The 13,317-nt window shown below is 39.3% G+C and overlaps 2 protein-coding genes across 8 annotated transcripts in view; both read right to left on the bottom strand.

Annotated features, from left to right (window-relative positions):
- The window catches only part of ZNF614 (zinc finger protein 614), a 23,587-nt gene extending 17,664 nt beyond the window's left edge, over positions 1-5,923 (bottom strand). The window contains exon 1 of the mRNA XM_010833459.1: positions 5,757-5,923. The gene's annotated coding sequence lies outside the window, so the exon portion shown is untranslated. The remainder of the gene's footprint in view (positions 1-5,756) is intronic.
- Positions 5,924-7,489: 1,566 nt separating this feature from the next.
- The window catches only part of LOC104983913 (zinc finger protein 432-like), a 60,584-nt gene continuing 54,756 nt past the window's right edge, over positions 7,490-13,317 (bottom strand). For 6 of the 7 annotated variants that reach the window (XM_010833445.1, XM_010833443.1, XM_010833442.1 and 3 more), the window contains one exon: positions 7,490-13,132. In XM_010833445.1, coding sequence (XP_010831747.1) covers positions 11,403-13,132 — 1,730 coding nt within the window. In that variant the 3' untranslated portion in view covers positions 7,490-11,402. The remainder of the gene's footprint in view (positions 13,133-13,317) is intronic. The other variant, XM_010833457.1, reaches the window with a different exon arrangement.

Below are 13,317 nucleotides of genomic sequence, written 5' to 3'. Positions count from 1 at the left end.
AGTGTCAGACTTTATTTTTTGGGGCTCCAAAATCACTGCAGATGGTGACTGGAGCCATGAAATTAAAAGACGCTTACTCCTTGGAAGGAAAGTTATGACCAACCTAGATAGCATATTCAAAAGCAGAGACATTATTTTGCCAACAAAGGTTCATCTAGTCAAGGCTATGGTTTTTCCTGTGGTCATGTATGGATGTGAAAGTTGGACTGTGAAGAAGGCTGAGCGCTGAAGTAATTGATGCTTTTGAACTGTGGTGTTGGAGAAGACCCTTGAGAGTCCCTAGGACTGCAAGGAGATCCAACCAGTCCATTCTGAAGGAGATCAGCCCTGGGATTTCTTTGGAAGGAATGATGCTAAAGCTGAACTCCAGTACTTTGGCCACCTCATGTGAAGAGTTGACTCATTGGAAAAGACTCTGATGCTGGCAGGGATTGGGGGCAAGAGGAGAAGGGGGCGACAGAGGATGAGATGGCTGGATGGCATCACCGACTCGATGGACGTGAGTCTGGGTGAACTCTGGGAGTTGGTGATGGACAGGGAGGCCTGGCGTGCTGCGATTCATGGGGTCACAAAGAGTCGGACACGACTGAGCGACTGAACTGAACTGAACAGTAGTCAAGACAGGGTGATATCCATGTCAATGTAGACAAATGAGTGGAGCAGAATAGAGTTCAGAAAAGACCTACATATATATGGCCAACTGACATTTTTAAAAAGGAGCAAAGACAATAGAGTGGAGAAAAGCCTTTTCAACAAATGTTTTCTGGAACAAACATACATTTATATCAAAAAGAAAGGAATTTGGATCCATATGAGAGTCAATTCCTAGGTAGGTTGATAAGAAGTCTGGGGTCCCAGAGGAAGAGACAGGGGTCTGGAGTTGTGAAGGAGGAGAAAAGGACAAAGGCTTTTTTTCTATATTGCTTTGTCTTAGTCAACATAACAATGTATCCTGCTTGAGGACATGTTTCTCCTTCTTGAGAATCTTCTGACTAATCCTGTCATCTTAAAATGTATATGATGGCAGAGTCTGGTAAGACCTTTCTATTGTTAGTTCTAATCCCATTATCTTAACATGGAAATTGTGGGAGTGGGTCTGATAAGATCTTTACAATCTTGAGACATTCTTTTGATTTACTATAATAACCAATTGAAAAAAGTATGTAACTCCCTTGCCAAGACTAGCAAGGGGGGCACTCTCCGCCCCCTTCTGATATCTATGTCAGAGGCTTTCTCTGTCCTCTTGCTTTAATAAAACTCTGCTACACAAAAACTCTTGAGTGATCAAGCCTGGTCTCTGGTCCCAAAGCTAAATCTTCTTTTCTGGAGATCACAAATCTGACATCGTTCACCGTAAGTTATCGCATACATTACACCAGATACATAACTCAAAATGTATAATAAGCCTAATGGAATAATAGGTTCATATTTCATAATGAAATAACAGTAAACCTAAATGAACATGCCCAAAAAACTCCAAAACTTCTAGAAGAAAAAAACTGGTGAAAATCCTCTGAATTTGTAGTTAGGTGTAGCTGTACCTAGATTCTTAGGTACAACATCAAAAGAATAAGTCCTTAAAAAAAGTTTAGACACTGGACCACATAAAAACTAAATCCTTCTGCTGTTCAAAACATACTGTTAAAGAGAATATTGAAAGTCAAGTCAAAGACCAGGAGAAAATCTTTGAAAAGCAAGTAACTGGTAAAGGAAGAATCTGTATTCAGAATATACAGAGAATTCTCAAAAATCAAAAAGAAAACACAAGAAAATTGCAAAAGACTTGAACAGATACTCCAAGGAAGATATATGGATGGCCACTAAGCACATGAAACAATGCTCAGGATTATTAGCCATCACTAGCTAAATAAACTTTAAAACCACAAGTTACTGTTCCATACCTATTAGAATTAAAAAGAAAAACTATACAAAATGTGGAGACACCCAACAGCCACCCATCTGTTTCTCCTGGATATAAAGTACAGCCATTTCAGAGAACAGTTTAGCAGTTTCTTGAAAAGTTAGATATACACCTACCACAGGATTTAGCCATTCAACCCCTGGGAATTTACTCAGGAGAAAGACAAACATATTATATAGACTTGAACATGAGTGTTCACAGAAGCTTTATCTGTAATAGCTAAAAACTGGAAACACAACTAGCCACCAACAGGTGAATTAATGAATGAACTAATCATTCCTTTCCACAATGGAATACAAACCAACAAAAAGGAACTGTGGATACACATAAGGATGAATTTCAAAATATTCAAGAAAATTAGAGATATCAAGGGAACATTTCATGCAAAGACAGGCTCAATAAAGGACAGAAATGGTATGGACCTAACAGAAGCAGAAGATATTAAGAAGAGCTGGCAAAAATACACAGAAGAACTATACAAAAAAGATCTTCACGACCCAGATAATCACGATGGTGTGATCATTCACCTAGAGCCAGACATCCTGAAATGCGAAGTCAAGTGGGCCTTAGGAAGCTAGTGGAGGTGATGGAATTCCAGTTGAGCTATTTCAAATCCTAAAAGATATTGCTGTGAAAGTGCTGCACTCAGTATGTCAGAAAATTTGGAAAACTCAGCAGTGGCCACAGGATTGGAAAAGATCAGTTTTCATTCCAATCCCAAAGAAAGGCAATGCCAAAGAATGCTCAAACTACCACACAATTGCACTCATCTCACACGCTAGTAAAGTGATGCTTAAAATTCTCCAAGCCAGGCATCAGCAATACGTGAACCATGAACTTCCAGATGTTCAAGCTAGTTTTAGAAAAGGCAGAGGAACCAGAGATCAAATTCCCAACATCCGTGGGATCACTGAAACAGCAAGAGAGTTCCAGAAAAATATCCATTTCTGCTTTATTGACTATGCCAAAGCTTTTGACTGCGTGGATCACAATAAACTGCGGAAAATTCTAAAAGAAATGGGAATACCAGACCACCTGACCTGCCTCTTGAGAAACCTATATGCAGGTCAGGAAGCAACAGTTAGAACTGGACATGGCCAGGTTCGATGCATGATATAGGATGCTTGGGGCTGGTGCACTGGGATGACCCAGAGGGATGGTGTGGGGAGGGAGGTGGGAGGGGGGGTCAGGATGGGGAACACGTGTACATGCGCGGCGGATTCATGTTGATGTATGGCAAAACCAATACAATATTGTAAAGTAATTAACCTTCAATTAAAATAAATTTATAATTAAAAAAAAAAAAACTGGACATGGAACAACGGACTGGTTCCAAATAAGAAAAGGAGTACATCAAGGTTGTATATTGTCACTCTGCTTATAACTTATATGCAAAGTACATCATGAGAAACGCTGGGCTGGAAGAAGCACAAGCTGGAATCAAGATTGCCGGGAGAAATATCAATAACCTCAGATATGCAGATGACACCACCCTTATGGCAGAAAGTGAAGAGGAACTCAAAAGCCTCTTGATGAAGGTGAAAGAGGAGAGTGAAAAAGTTGGCTTAAAGCTCAACATTCAGAAAACTAAGATCATGGCATCCAGTGCCATCACTTCATGGCAAATAAATGGGGAAACAGTGGTTAACTTTATTTGGGGGGGGCTCCAAAATCACTGCAGATGGTGACTGCAGCCATGAAATTAAAAGATGTTTACTCCTTGGAAGAAAAGTTATGACCAACCTAGACAGCATATTAAAAGAGACATTACTTTGCCAACAAAGGTCCGTCTAGTCAAGGCTATGGTGTTTCCAGTAGTCATGCATGGATGTGAGTTGGACTATAAAGAAAGCTGAGCACCAAAGAATTGATGCTTTTGAACTGTGGTGTTGGAGAAGACTCTTGAGAGTCCCTTGGACTGCAAGGAGATCCAACCTGTTCATCCTAGAGGAAATCAGTCCTGAATATTCATTGGAAAGACTGATACTAAAACTGAAACTCCAATGCTTTGGCCACCTGATGCGAAGAACTGAATCATTGGGAAAAACTCTGATGCTGGGAAAGATTGAAGGCAGGAGAAGAAGGGGACGACAGAGGATGAGATGGTTGGATGGCATCACCGGCTCAATGGACATGAGTCTGAGTAAACTCCAGGAGTTGGTGATGGACAGGAAGGCCTGGCATGCTGCAGTCCATGGGGTCACAAAGAGTCGGACTCAACTGAGCGACTGAACTGAACTGAATGCTGATGAAACAAGTCAGTATGAAAATGAATGTACACTGTATGATTCAATTTACATAAACTTTTAAAAAATATAAAGTAACCTATTGTAATGTAGAATAGATTGGTGGTTGAATAGATCAGTGGTTGCTTGGGGAGGTGTGCGGAATATGACAGGCAGAGATTAAAAGAAACACAATGAAACTTCTCAAGAAGACAGGTTATGTTCACTGTCTTCATGGTGTTGATACTTTCATAAGTATATGGGAGTGGAAATTTGAGTGCACAGAGGATCAAGGAAAATTTCTGGGGTGAGAAATGTTTTAAAATTGAACTGTGTAACTCTAGAAATTCAAAGTACTGAAGTGTATATATGTACTTAGTGACTTTTCAGCAAATAAAACTACAATTAAAAAAAGACTTCCTTTTCTACAGTAAAAAAAAAACCAAACCAACCAAAGAAAGAACCCATCAACTGAAATTTCCAAAAAAGGTCAAGGAAAAGAGTTCACCAAGAAATAAACGTAGCCAGAAATCTCGGGGAGAGAAAAAAAAGGCGCCATAAATTTTTAAGTGAAGTGGTAGAATCAGAAAGTAATCAGAAAGTCAAAATGGATTAATGAAATTATAATCGAATACTTTTGAATACTGTATGTCAACACTACCTCCATTAATGAATACATTTGATTCCAGACACCATGCCAGTGGTTCACCAACCTGAGTTGATACTACTGGAAATATTTTTTAAAAGTATAAATATCTCAGATGTAAATATGTTGAGAACAGAGAAATTAAGTGATACAGTCACCTATCATGCTTACACAGATAATCCAAAATGTTAAAAAAAAAATCTCCTTTGATATAAAACCGCCTATTAAAAAAATTCGCACTGCAGAACAGAATATAGGGTAAGGGAGAAGCTTTTACTTGAGTAAGAATGACCCTAAGCGGAAATATCCAGAAGTATAATAAACCTGGAGGCAAGAGGAATGGAAACTATATTAGATTACATTAAAAACAGTAAATTTATAACTACATCAACCACACTGAAATTGGTGAGGACGGTGAGAACAGTGGTGATGCGGGGAGCCAAAGTTTTTAGTAGGGTCCTTGAGGACAGACTACAAGGAGAGAATTGTACTCGGACTAACTGGGGAAATGCAGTCTTCAAGTCTGTTTACGGCATTTGACCCTGAGCCTACGGATTCTCCAGGGACCCGGGCCTCCTCAAATACTGAAAGCCCCCACCAGGCCATCTAAATGCCAGATTAAACTCCAAACATGACCAGGAAACCAAGCGACAGCCCCTAACCCAGGTGTCTCTAACAGAGTCGCAGGTTAACCAGGACGAGACATCGCGTTCACCGATACAAACTTTCATCACAGTTCGCAATCACGGAGCCCCACAAGCAAAGCGATCCAAACCCTGACTGAGTCGGACCTTCGGTCAATGATTTCTTCAGACTCTTAATCACAGATTGCCAAAGGCCTCATCATTAACTCCGAGAAGTCTCTGAGGCCGAATCTAAATAAAATCCCAATTACGGTCCTTCACACATGCTCCGGTTTCACAGACCCCACAGGCCGTGAATACAAGCCCAGAACCCGACTCACCTGATCCCAAACCCGTCCAGACACCACTGGCAGCAACAGAATGCTGGAGCCCACTTTCTCTACCGACGCTTTCACAGTCCCTTGGGACGCCTACCTGCTGGTTCAGGTTATCAGCCGACGACCTTGGAGCGCTGCCGGGATTTCCGGATTCCGTCAGCAGGCTCCGCTTTATGACGTAACATGGCCCCACCCACCTCGGCGTTTTTGACGAGACTGGCCGTGGGAAGAAATTGAAATCATTCCTGGCACCCTAAATGCTTTTACCTCCTGGTTGCAAGGAATAACCAACCATTCTGTACTAACTGCGTTAAGATTTCAGAGGTCAATGTCGTTCCAAGGCCAACGTGGCGAGTTCAGCCGCCTGAGGAAAAAAGAAAACTTTAGAGCTGGAGTCCGACGGGCGCGGCCATCTTAGAAGGCAGGTGTCCGTACGAAGGAAAGGGCTCAGGCGCCCGGTGACTTGGGAAGATTAAAGGTAGAAGCCGATACCTTTCTGGAGAAGCAGCGGCCACTGAGTTGACAAAAGTAGTGGTCACTTATAATCTTAGGTTTGTGGAGAGAGCAGTTAAATGTGGGGTGGGTAAAGGCTTATGTAGTTTATTAGAATTAACAGCTTTTGTAGAGGTGTGCATGCAGAGTCACTTCAGTCGTGTCCGACTCTTTGCGATCCCATGGGCTGTAGCCCGCCAGGTTCTTTTGTCCATGGGATTCTCCAAGCAAGAATACAGGAGTGGCTTCCCATGCCCTTCTGCGGGGGACTGTCCAGACCCAGGGATCGAACCTTGGGCATCTGCATTTCAAGCAGATTGTTTACCTCTAGTTCAGTCGCTCAGTTGTGTCCGCTTCTTTGCCACCGGCTAAACCAGGGGTAATAGCTAAGGGTACATCTCGATTTAAAATAAAAAAAAAAAAAAGCTAAGGGACACATAGCGACATCTAGTGGGTAAGGGGATGAGGTGAAAATGTGTGAACTACGTGTTTTAAAAAGTAAATGGTGACAGTGGGGCATTTGAGAATGTAAAATTATAAGATAATGCAATTATCATACTTGGCATAGTTCACAAATGAAAAAAAAACAATGCTTTAAAATGTTATTTTTATGTAGGCATGGGAAGTTTAATTCTAGAGGGTTTAAAGATTTTTAGAAGGCAACCTAGATCCAATTTAAATTTTTCATTCTTTGACCAAGCAATTCTAATTCCAACAATTTATTTGGTAAAAAGTTTTATTAACCACAGAGGCTTTTGTAGTAAACAAAGGAAAAGCCTAAGTGTACTGTAAAGATGCTTTGGTAAATTATGGGCTATCCACTCAGTATAACAGTATGTAACATTTAAAGATTGTTAGTATAAATAAGGAAAATGTTTTTTCCAGTAGTCATGTATGGATATGAGAGTTGGACTATAAAGAAAGCTGAGCACTAAAGAATTGATGCTTTTGAACTGTGGCGTTGCAGAAGACTCTCGAGAGTCCCTTGGACTGCAAGGAGATCCAACCAGATGATCCTAAAGGAAATCAGTCCTGAATATTCATTGGAATGACTAATGCTGAAGCTGAAACTCCAATACTTTGGCCACCTGATGCAAAGAACTGACCCATTTGAAAAGACCCTGATGCTAGGAAAGATTGAAGGCAGGAGGAGAAGGGGACGACAGAGAATGAGATGATTAGATGGCATTACTGACTCAATGGACATGAGTTTGAGTAAACTCTGGGAGTTGGTGATGGAAAGGAGGCCTGGCTTGCTGCAGTCCATGGGGTTGCAAAGAGTTGGACACAACTGAGCAACTGAACTGTTTTTGAAAATTCTGATTGGTTAAATATTTAGCTTGCATTATTTTAGGGTTTGTGCTTATGAGTAGAGAATATCATAAATTTTCACATTCCCAGTTTTTGCAATTCTTCATTGTTAGTATCTTTGTATAGTAATTATGTTTTACTTTATTATAAAAACAGACCCATTTTAGAAAAGTTTTAGAATACTGAATGATGTAGCTGTTCATAATAAATAGACTTGTCTCATTTTTCTTTTGTAAAAAATATACTTACCCGCATTTAAAATTTGGAGAGTATATCGTTAACAGTGTTTTGCTCTTAGGTACAATATGGGTGACAAAATTTGTTTACATATGCTTTTTAATTTTTAGATATTAAGAACTTGTTTTCATAATTTCTTAATAGTATTACATTCCCTTCAGGGATTAAATTTCAGCCCTATTCACCTGAGATGTCAAACTCTGAAAGGTGAGTTGAACATGTGGTCCAGAGAACTCGGGGCAGCCCATTCTGTGACTCTGACTGATCAGTTTCAGGAATGAGTGGCTGTGACCCTGCCATGGCAGCATGTGTAGGTTCACAGAAGGACAAGTAGTAGAAAGGATCTGAGGACCTGGTAGGTGGGGCCCTCATGTCTGATTCCTTGTTGTAGAATATCTGCCCAGAATCCATCCTGTGACAGTGTGGGGTGGGAGTGGCTGCACTAATCCGGGATTTAGGGCAGAGCTGTTCAAATTTAAGTATAGATCGGAAAGGTCATTTTATAAACCCAGAGTCTGGGGTCCCCAGTCTCACAGGTTCTGGTTTGGGTCTGCAGTGTGACTGAAGAGCCTGCATCTTTTACAAGCCTCTCAGAGAATCCTGAGGCAGGAAGCCCAGAGAAAACACTTAGAAAAACATCTAGAGTGTTCTTGGCTCACAACAGATCTTGTTGGCTCCCCCTGGTACATTTAGGTGTTGATTCAAATTACATTTGCCCAGAAGAGCCTTCGTTGGAAACACTTTCTAAAATAGCTTCCCCATGACAGCATATGTACTAGCCTTAATATTTCTCCAAAACATTTATCAGAACTGATATTCTGATGTGTATTTACTCAGTCACCTTCACTAGACTGTATGCTCCACGAAGGCCGTGGCTTTGCCTGTTTTGTTCTGATGAGTCTCCAGTGACTAAAATAGTGTCTGGCCAAATGTAGATGCTTAACAAATATTTTTAAAGGAATGAATTACTCACCATGCAGTTGGATATTGAATACTGCCACAATACTGTATGGCAAATGTCCTTTTCTTTTTCCCCTAAAAGCAAGACTCATCATTTATAAACTGAGTTAAATATCCTTATTATATCAAAGAAAATAACTGGATAGAGACAAGAGAATAGATCTATTGCTTGGAAAACTAAGAATTTATTGCAAGCAGACCTGCCCAAAAAGAATTGATAAAGGAGACTGACAAAAAGAAAATAACAGAAGGAAACATGTGACATCAGGAATGAAGAAAAAGGAATGGAAAGGGTAAATAGGTCATCAAATATAATAGGCTAGTCTCCTTTCGAGTTTTTTAAAGTTACATTGGGTGGTTGAAAGCAGACATGACAACTTTACCTGATACGGTTCTCAATGTAGGTAGAAGTGTTGAGATATCATTCACTGTTAGGGAACTGTAAATTAAGGCCATCATTATCTACTACCACGTACGTGACAGGATGGCTGGAATCAAGTATGACAGTGCCAACTGCTAGAAAAGACATGGAACATCCAGGGTGTTCATACACTACTGGTGAGAATGTTAATTAGTACAGCCACTAAAGAAAAATTTGGCAGTTTCTTATAAAGTTAAACACAAATGTAACATATGACAGCTGGGTATTTACTCCAAAGGAACAAATACTTACTTTCCCATAAAGTTGGGTCCATAAATGTTCATAGGGTTTTATTCAAAACAATGAAACACTGGAAAACAACCCAGACATCTGTCAATAGTAAATAGATAGTCATTGTACATCCATACAAAAGAATACTATTAACAAGTAAAACTATTTATACACCAAAAAAATTGGATGGATCTTAACAGCAATTTGCTGAGTGAAACGAAACCTATCTCAAAGGCTACACACAGTATGATTCCATTTTAACAGCATTGTTGAAATAACCAAGTTGGAGTGATGGAATTTGACCAGTGGTCACCATGGTCAGGGTTGGGGGAAGAGTGTGACCACAGAGGGGTAACATGAGGATGTTTCTTTGTGTGGGCACAATTCTGCATCCCAATTGTGGTGGGGTTTACAGAAATCTTATGTATAAGATAAAATTTCTTAAAACTATATACTAAAAACAAAAAACTTCATAAAATTAGTGCATGCAAAAACCTACTAAAATCCAAATAAGATCCAGTTTACTTAACAGCACTGCACCAATGTCATTTTTTGGGGTTTGATGATGTATTATGGTTATGTAAGATAACACCACTGAAGAAACTGAGTAAGGGTATGTGGGAACTTGCTATATTTTGTAATTACTTGGGAGTCTAAAACTATTTCAAAACGAATTTTAGAAAAATCATTTTTAAAATCTTTGTAAACTACCTAATCCTACTTATAAACTTAGATAAATACATCGTTATGTTGGATTACATTTATGAATATATTCCTTTTTACTTTGAAGTACATTGTAGACAGCTGAATTTAGAACCTAAGAAATGCAAGAGTGAAACATATAATAATACAAAGTGGGCACAGAACACTCCTGTATTGTATATAACAATACCAATTAGTGTCGAGACTAGCCCACTTTAAAATTATGGAATCATTGATATGGTTCAAGGTATTCTGCCCCAAAATGGACATCAGGTGTATAATAAATTTAGAAATGTGATAGAAAGTTCAAGTATATGTCATTTTCATGAGGTTTCTTTCCTTCAAAATTCTGATATTTTGCTAAAGTTACTCCATATTTAGTGGGTCCATAACCATTTTATTTCTGTGTGAATTCATGAAAAGCAATGAGGCAGAATGTATCACTGAAATCCTGCCATATTCATTGCCATCTGAAAATTTTTCTCCAGCATGCGTATCAGGCAACTTACTGAGGTTTTATTTCCAGGCAAAGGCTTTCCCACGATCATCATATTGTTACTATGTATGAGCTCATTGGTGATCTATTATGATCACTGATGAGATAGGGTTTTTTATTTCCATAGAAGGCTTTCCTAGCCTCTCCATTCATAGGATTTATCTTAGCATACACTTTTCATATAATTAGTACCTAAAAATGCTTCCTTGAGCTTTTTCTGCATTGAATGTATCAGAGCTTTTCCTACATGTTAATTTAGACATACAATGTTAGGTAACTGATCACTGAAGGCACTAGCACATTCTCTTCATTAAATTTCACCCCTATGCAAATTTCATATTTCCTAAGGGTGAAATCTAGCAGCAGGCTAATCTACACTGACGATAGTCAAGTATGCTAGGAGCACACTTATGTTTAAAGAGTTCACTGAACTATCATCTTTTTTATCCTAAAAAATTCACTTGTATATAATGAGTTCAGAGTTTCTACAAAGAATTATATACTTTGACCTATATGTTTCTCATGTGTATTAACAAGGGTTGACAAAAGATTACCCCCAATCACTGGATTCATAGTCTGTCTCTTTTATGAGTTCTTTGAGGTACAATGAGTGTTGAATTTGTGTTGAAGGCTTTCTCACATCAATTGCATACATACAGTTTGTCTCCTGGGTAAATTTTCTGGTGGGTAATGAGACCAATACCAATGCTGAATAGGATTTTCCACAGTCAGTATATATAAAGGTTAGAAATCTCTGATGTTGGACAAACCTATTTTCTTCCTGTAAGTGTAATCATAGTCATCGCTTTAATGGTTTGTTTCCATTATGAGTTCTCTGATGTACAAGGAGATTCCTTTTTGAGGAGAAGCCTTTTCCACAATCACTGCATACAAAAGGTTTCTCTCCTGTATGAGTCCGCTGATGAACCACTAGACGGCTTTTCACAAAGAAGCCTTTGCCACATTCACTGCAGGCATAAGGTTTCTCTCCAGTATGAATCTGCTGATGTAAAATGAGCTCTGTTTCCATGACAAAACCTTTTCCACATTCACTGCATATATAGGACTTCTCTCCCATATGAATTTGTTGATGTACAATGAGATAGCGTTTCATGGTGAAACCTTTTCCACACTCACTGCATGTAAAGGGTTTCTCTCCAGTATGAGTTCGCTGATGTACCACAAGATTGCTCTTAAAGGCAAACTCTTTTCCACATTCATTGCATGTATAGGGTTTCTCTCCAGTGTGAGTTCGCTGATGTATCATTAGTGCACTGTTCACAACGAAGCCTTTCCCACATTCACTGCATCGGTAAGGTTTTTCACCAGTATGTGTTCGCTGATGCACGACCAGCCGACTCTTTAATGGGAAGCCTTTCCCACACTCACTGCAGATGTAGGGTTTCTCTCCAGTGTGAGTTCGTTGATGTACGGTAAGCATGCTCTTCAAGGTGAAGCCTTTTCCACATTCACTACATACATAGGATTTCTCTATTGTATGAGTCTTCTGATGTACAATCAGATTACCCTTCCTGGAAAAGCCTTTTCCACATTCATTGCACATATACGGCTTCTCTCCTGTATGAATTCGCTGATGTTCGGTCAGACGGCTCTTCATAATGAAACCTTTCCCACATTCATTGCATATGTAGGGTTTCTCTCCTGTATGATTCCGTTGGTGGATGATGACATAGTGCTTTGTGGTAAAGCCTTTCCCACATTCACTGCAGATGTATGGTTTCTCTCCGGTGTGAGTTCGCTGGTGTATAGTGAGCATGCTCTTTGCAGTGAAGCCTTTTCCACATTCACTACATACATAGGATTTCTCTCCAGTATGATTTCGCTGATGTAAGATGAGATTACGCTTCCCTGGGAAGCCTTTTCCACAGTCACTGCATACATAAGGTTTCTCTCCTGTGTGAGTTCGCTGGTGTTCAATCAGACGGCTCTTCGTGATGAAGACTTTTCCACAATCACTGCATATAAAAGATTTCTCTCTCTCATGAATTCTCTGATGTTCATTGAGCCTGGACTTCCGGGAGAATACTTTTGCACACAGATTGCATCCATAAGGTTTCTCTCCTGTATGAACTCTCTGATGATCAGTGAGCTGAGACTTCTTAACAAAGGCTTTCCCACATTCACTGCATATATGGGCTTTCTCTATGTTGTGAGTTATTTGGTGCTTAATGACTTGGGACTTAGTGCTGATGGGTTTTGCACTTACAGGGCATTTAACTGGAGAATGACATTTTTCATGTTTACCAAACAGAAATGATTTCCCATCTCCATTACATTTAGTAGAGTTTTTAATTTCATAGCTTTGGCTCTGAATGACTAAACTTGAATTTGACTTCAAAGTTTTTATATAGAACTCAAACATATCATGATTTTGCCTGAAACAGAAATAACTTTGGCTTTGAAGAACAGGATTTCCAAATGTATTACGTTCCTGGTATTGTTCAATACCTTTCAGCATTTTTTTATTTTCCCAGTCAACCTGCAGATGATTACCAATGTTGCCAGTTTCTAGGAAAGAAGAGAATAATGAATCCTTTTTATTCCTGTTTGGAATAAAATTGGTTAAAAAATTCCTTGGTGTTTTTTTAAAAATGGTACTTTAGTGGCAACCTTATAACAACAGTATGAAACAAACACTCCCTGTATAAATGTTCCTTATTTCTTACACATTGGTAAAACCAAAGTAATACAGG

Source organism: Bison bison, unplaced genomic scaffold (assembly GCF_000754665.1).
Source record: "Bison bison bison isolate TAMUID 2011002044 unplaced genomic scaffold, Bison_UMD1.0 scf7180017863683, whole genome shotgun sequence".
NCBI classification, from domain to species: domain Eukaryota; kingdom Metazoa; phylum Chordata; class Mammalia; order Artiodactyla; family Bovidae; genus Bison; species Bison bison.
Note: the sequence above shows the minus strand (reverse complement) of the source record. Positions and strands in the feature narration are given on the sequence as shown.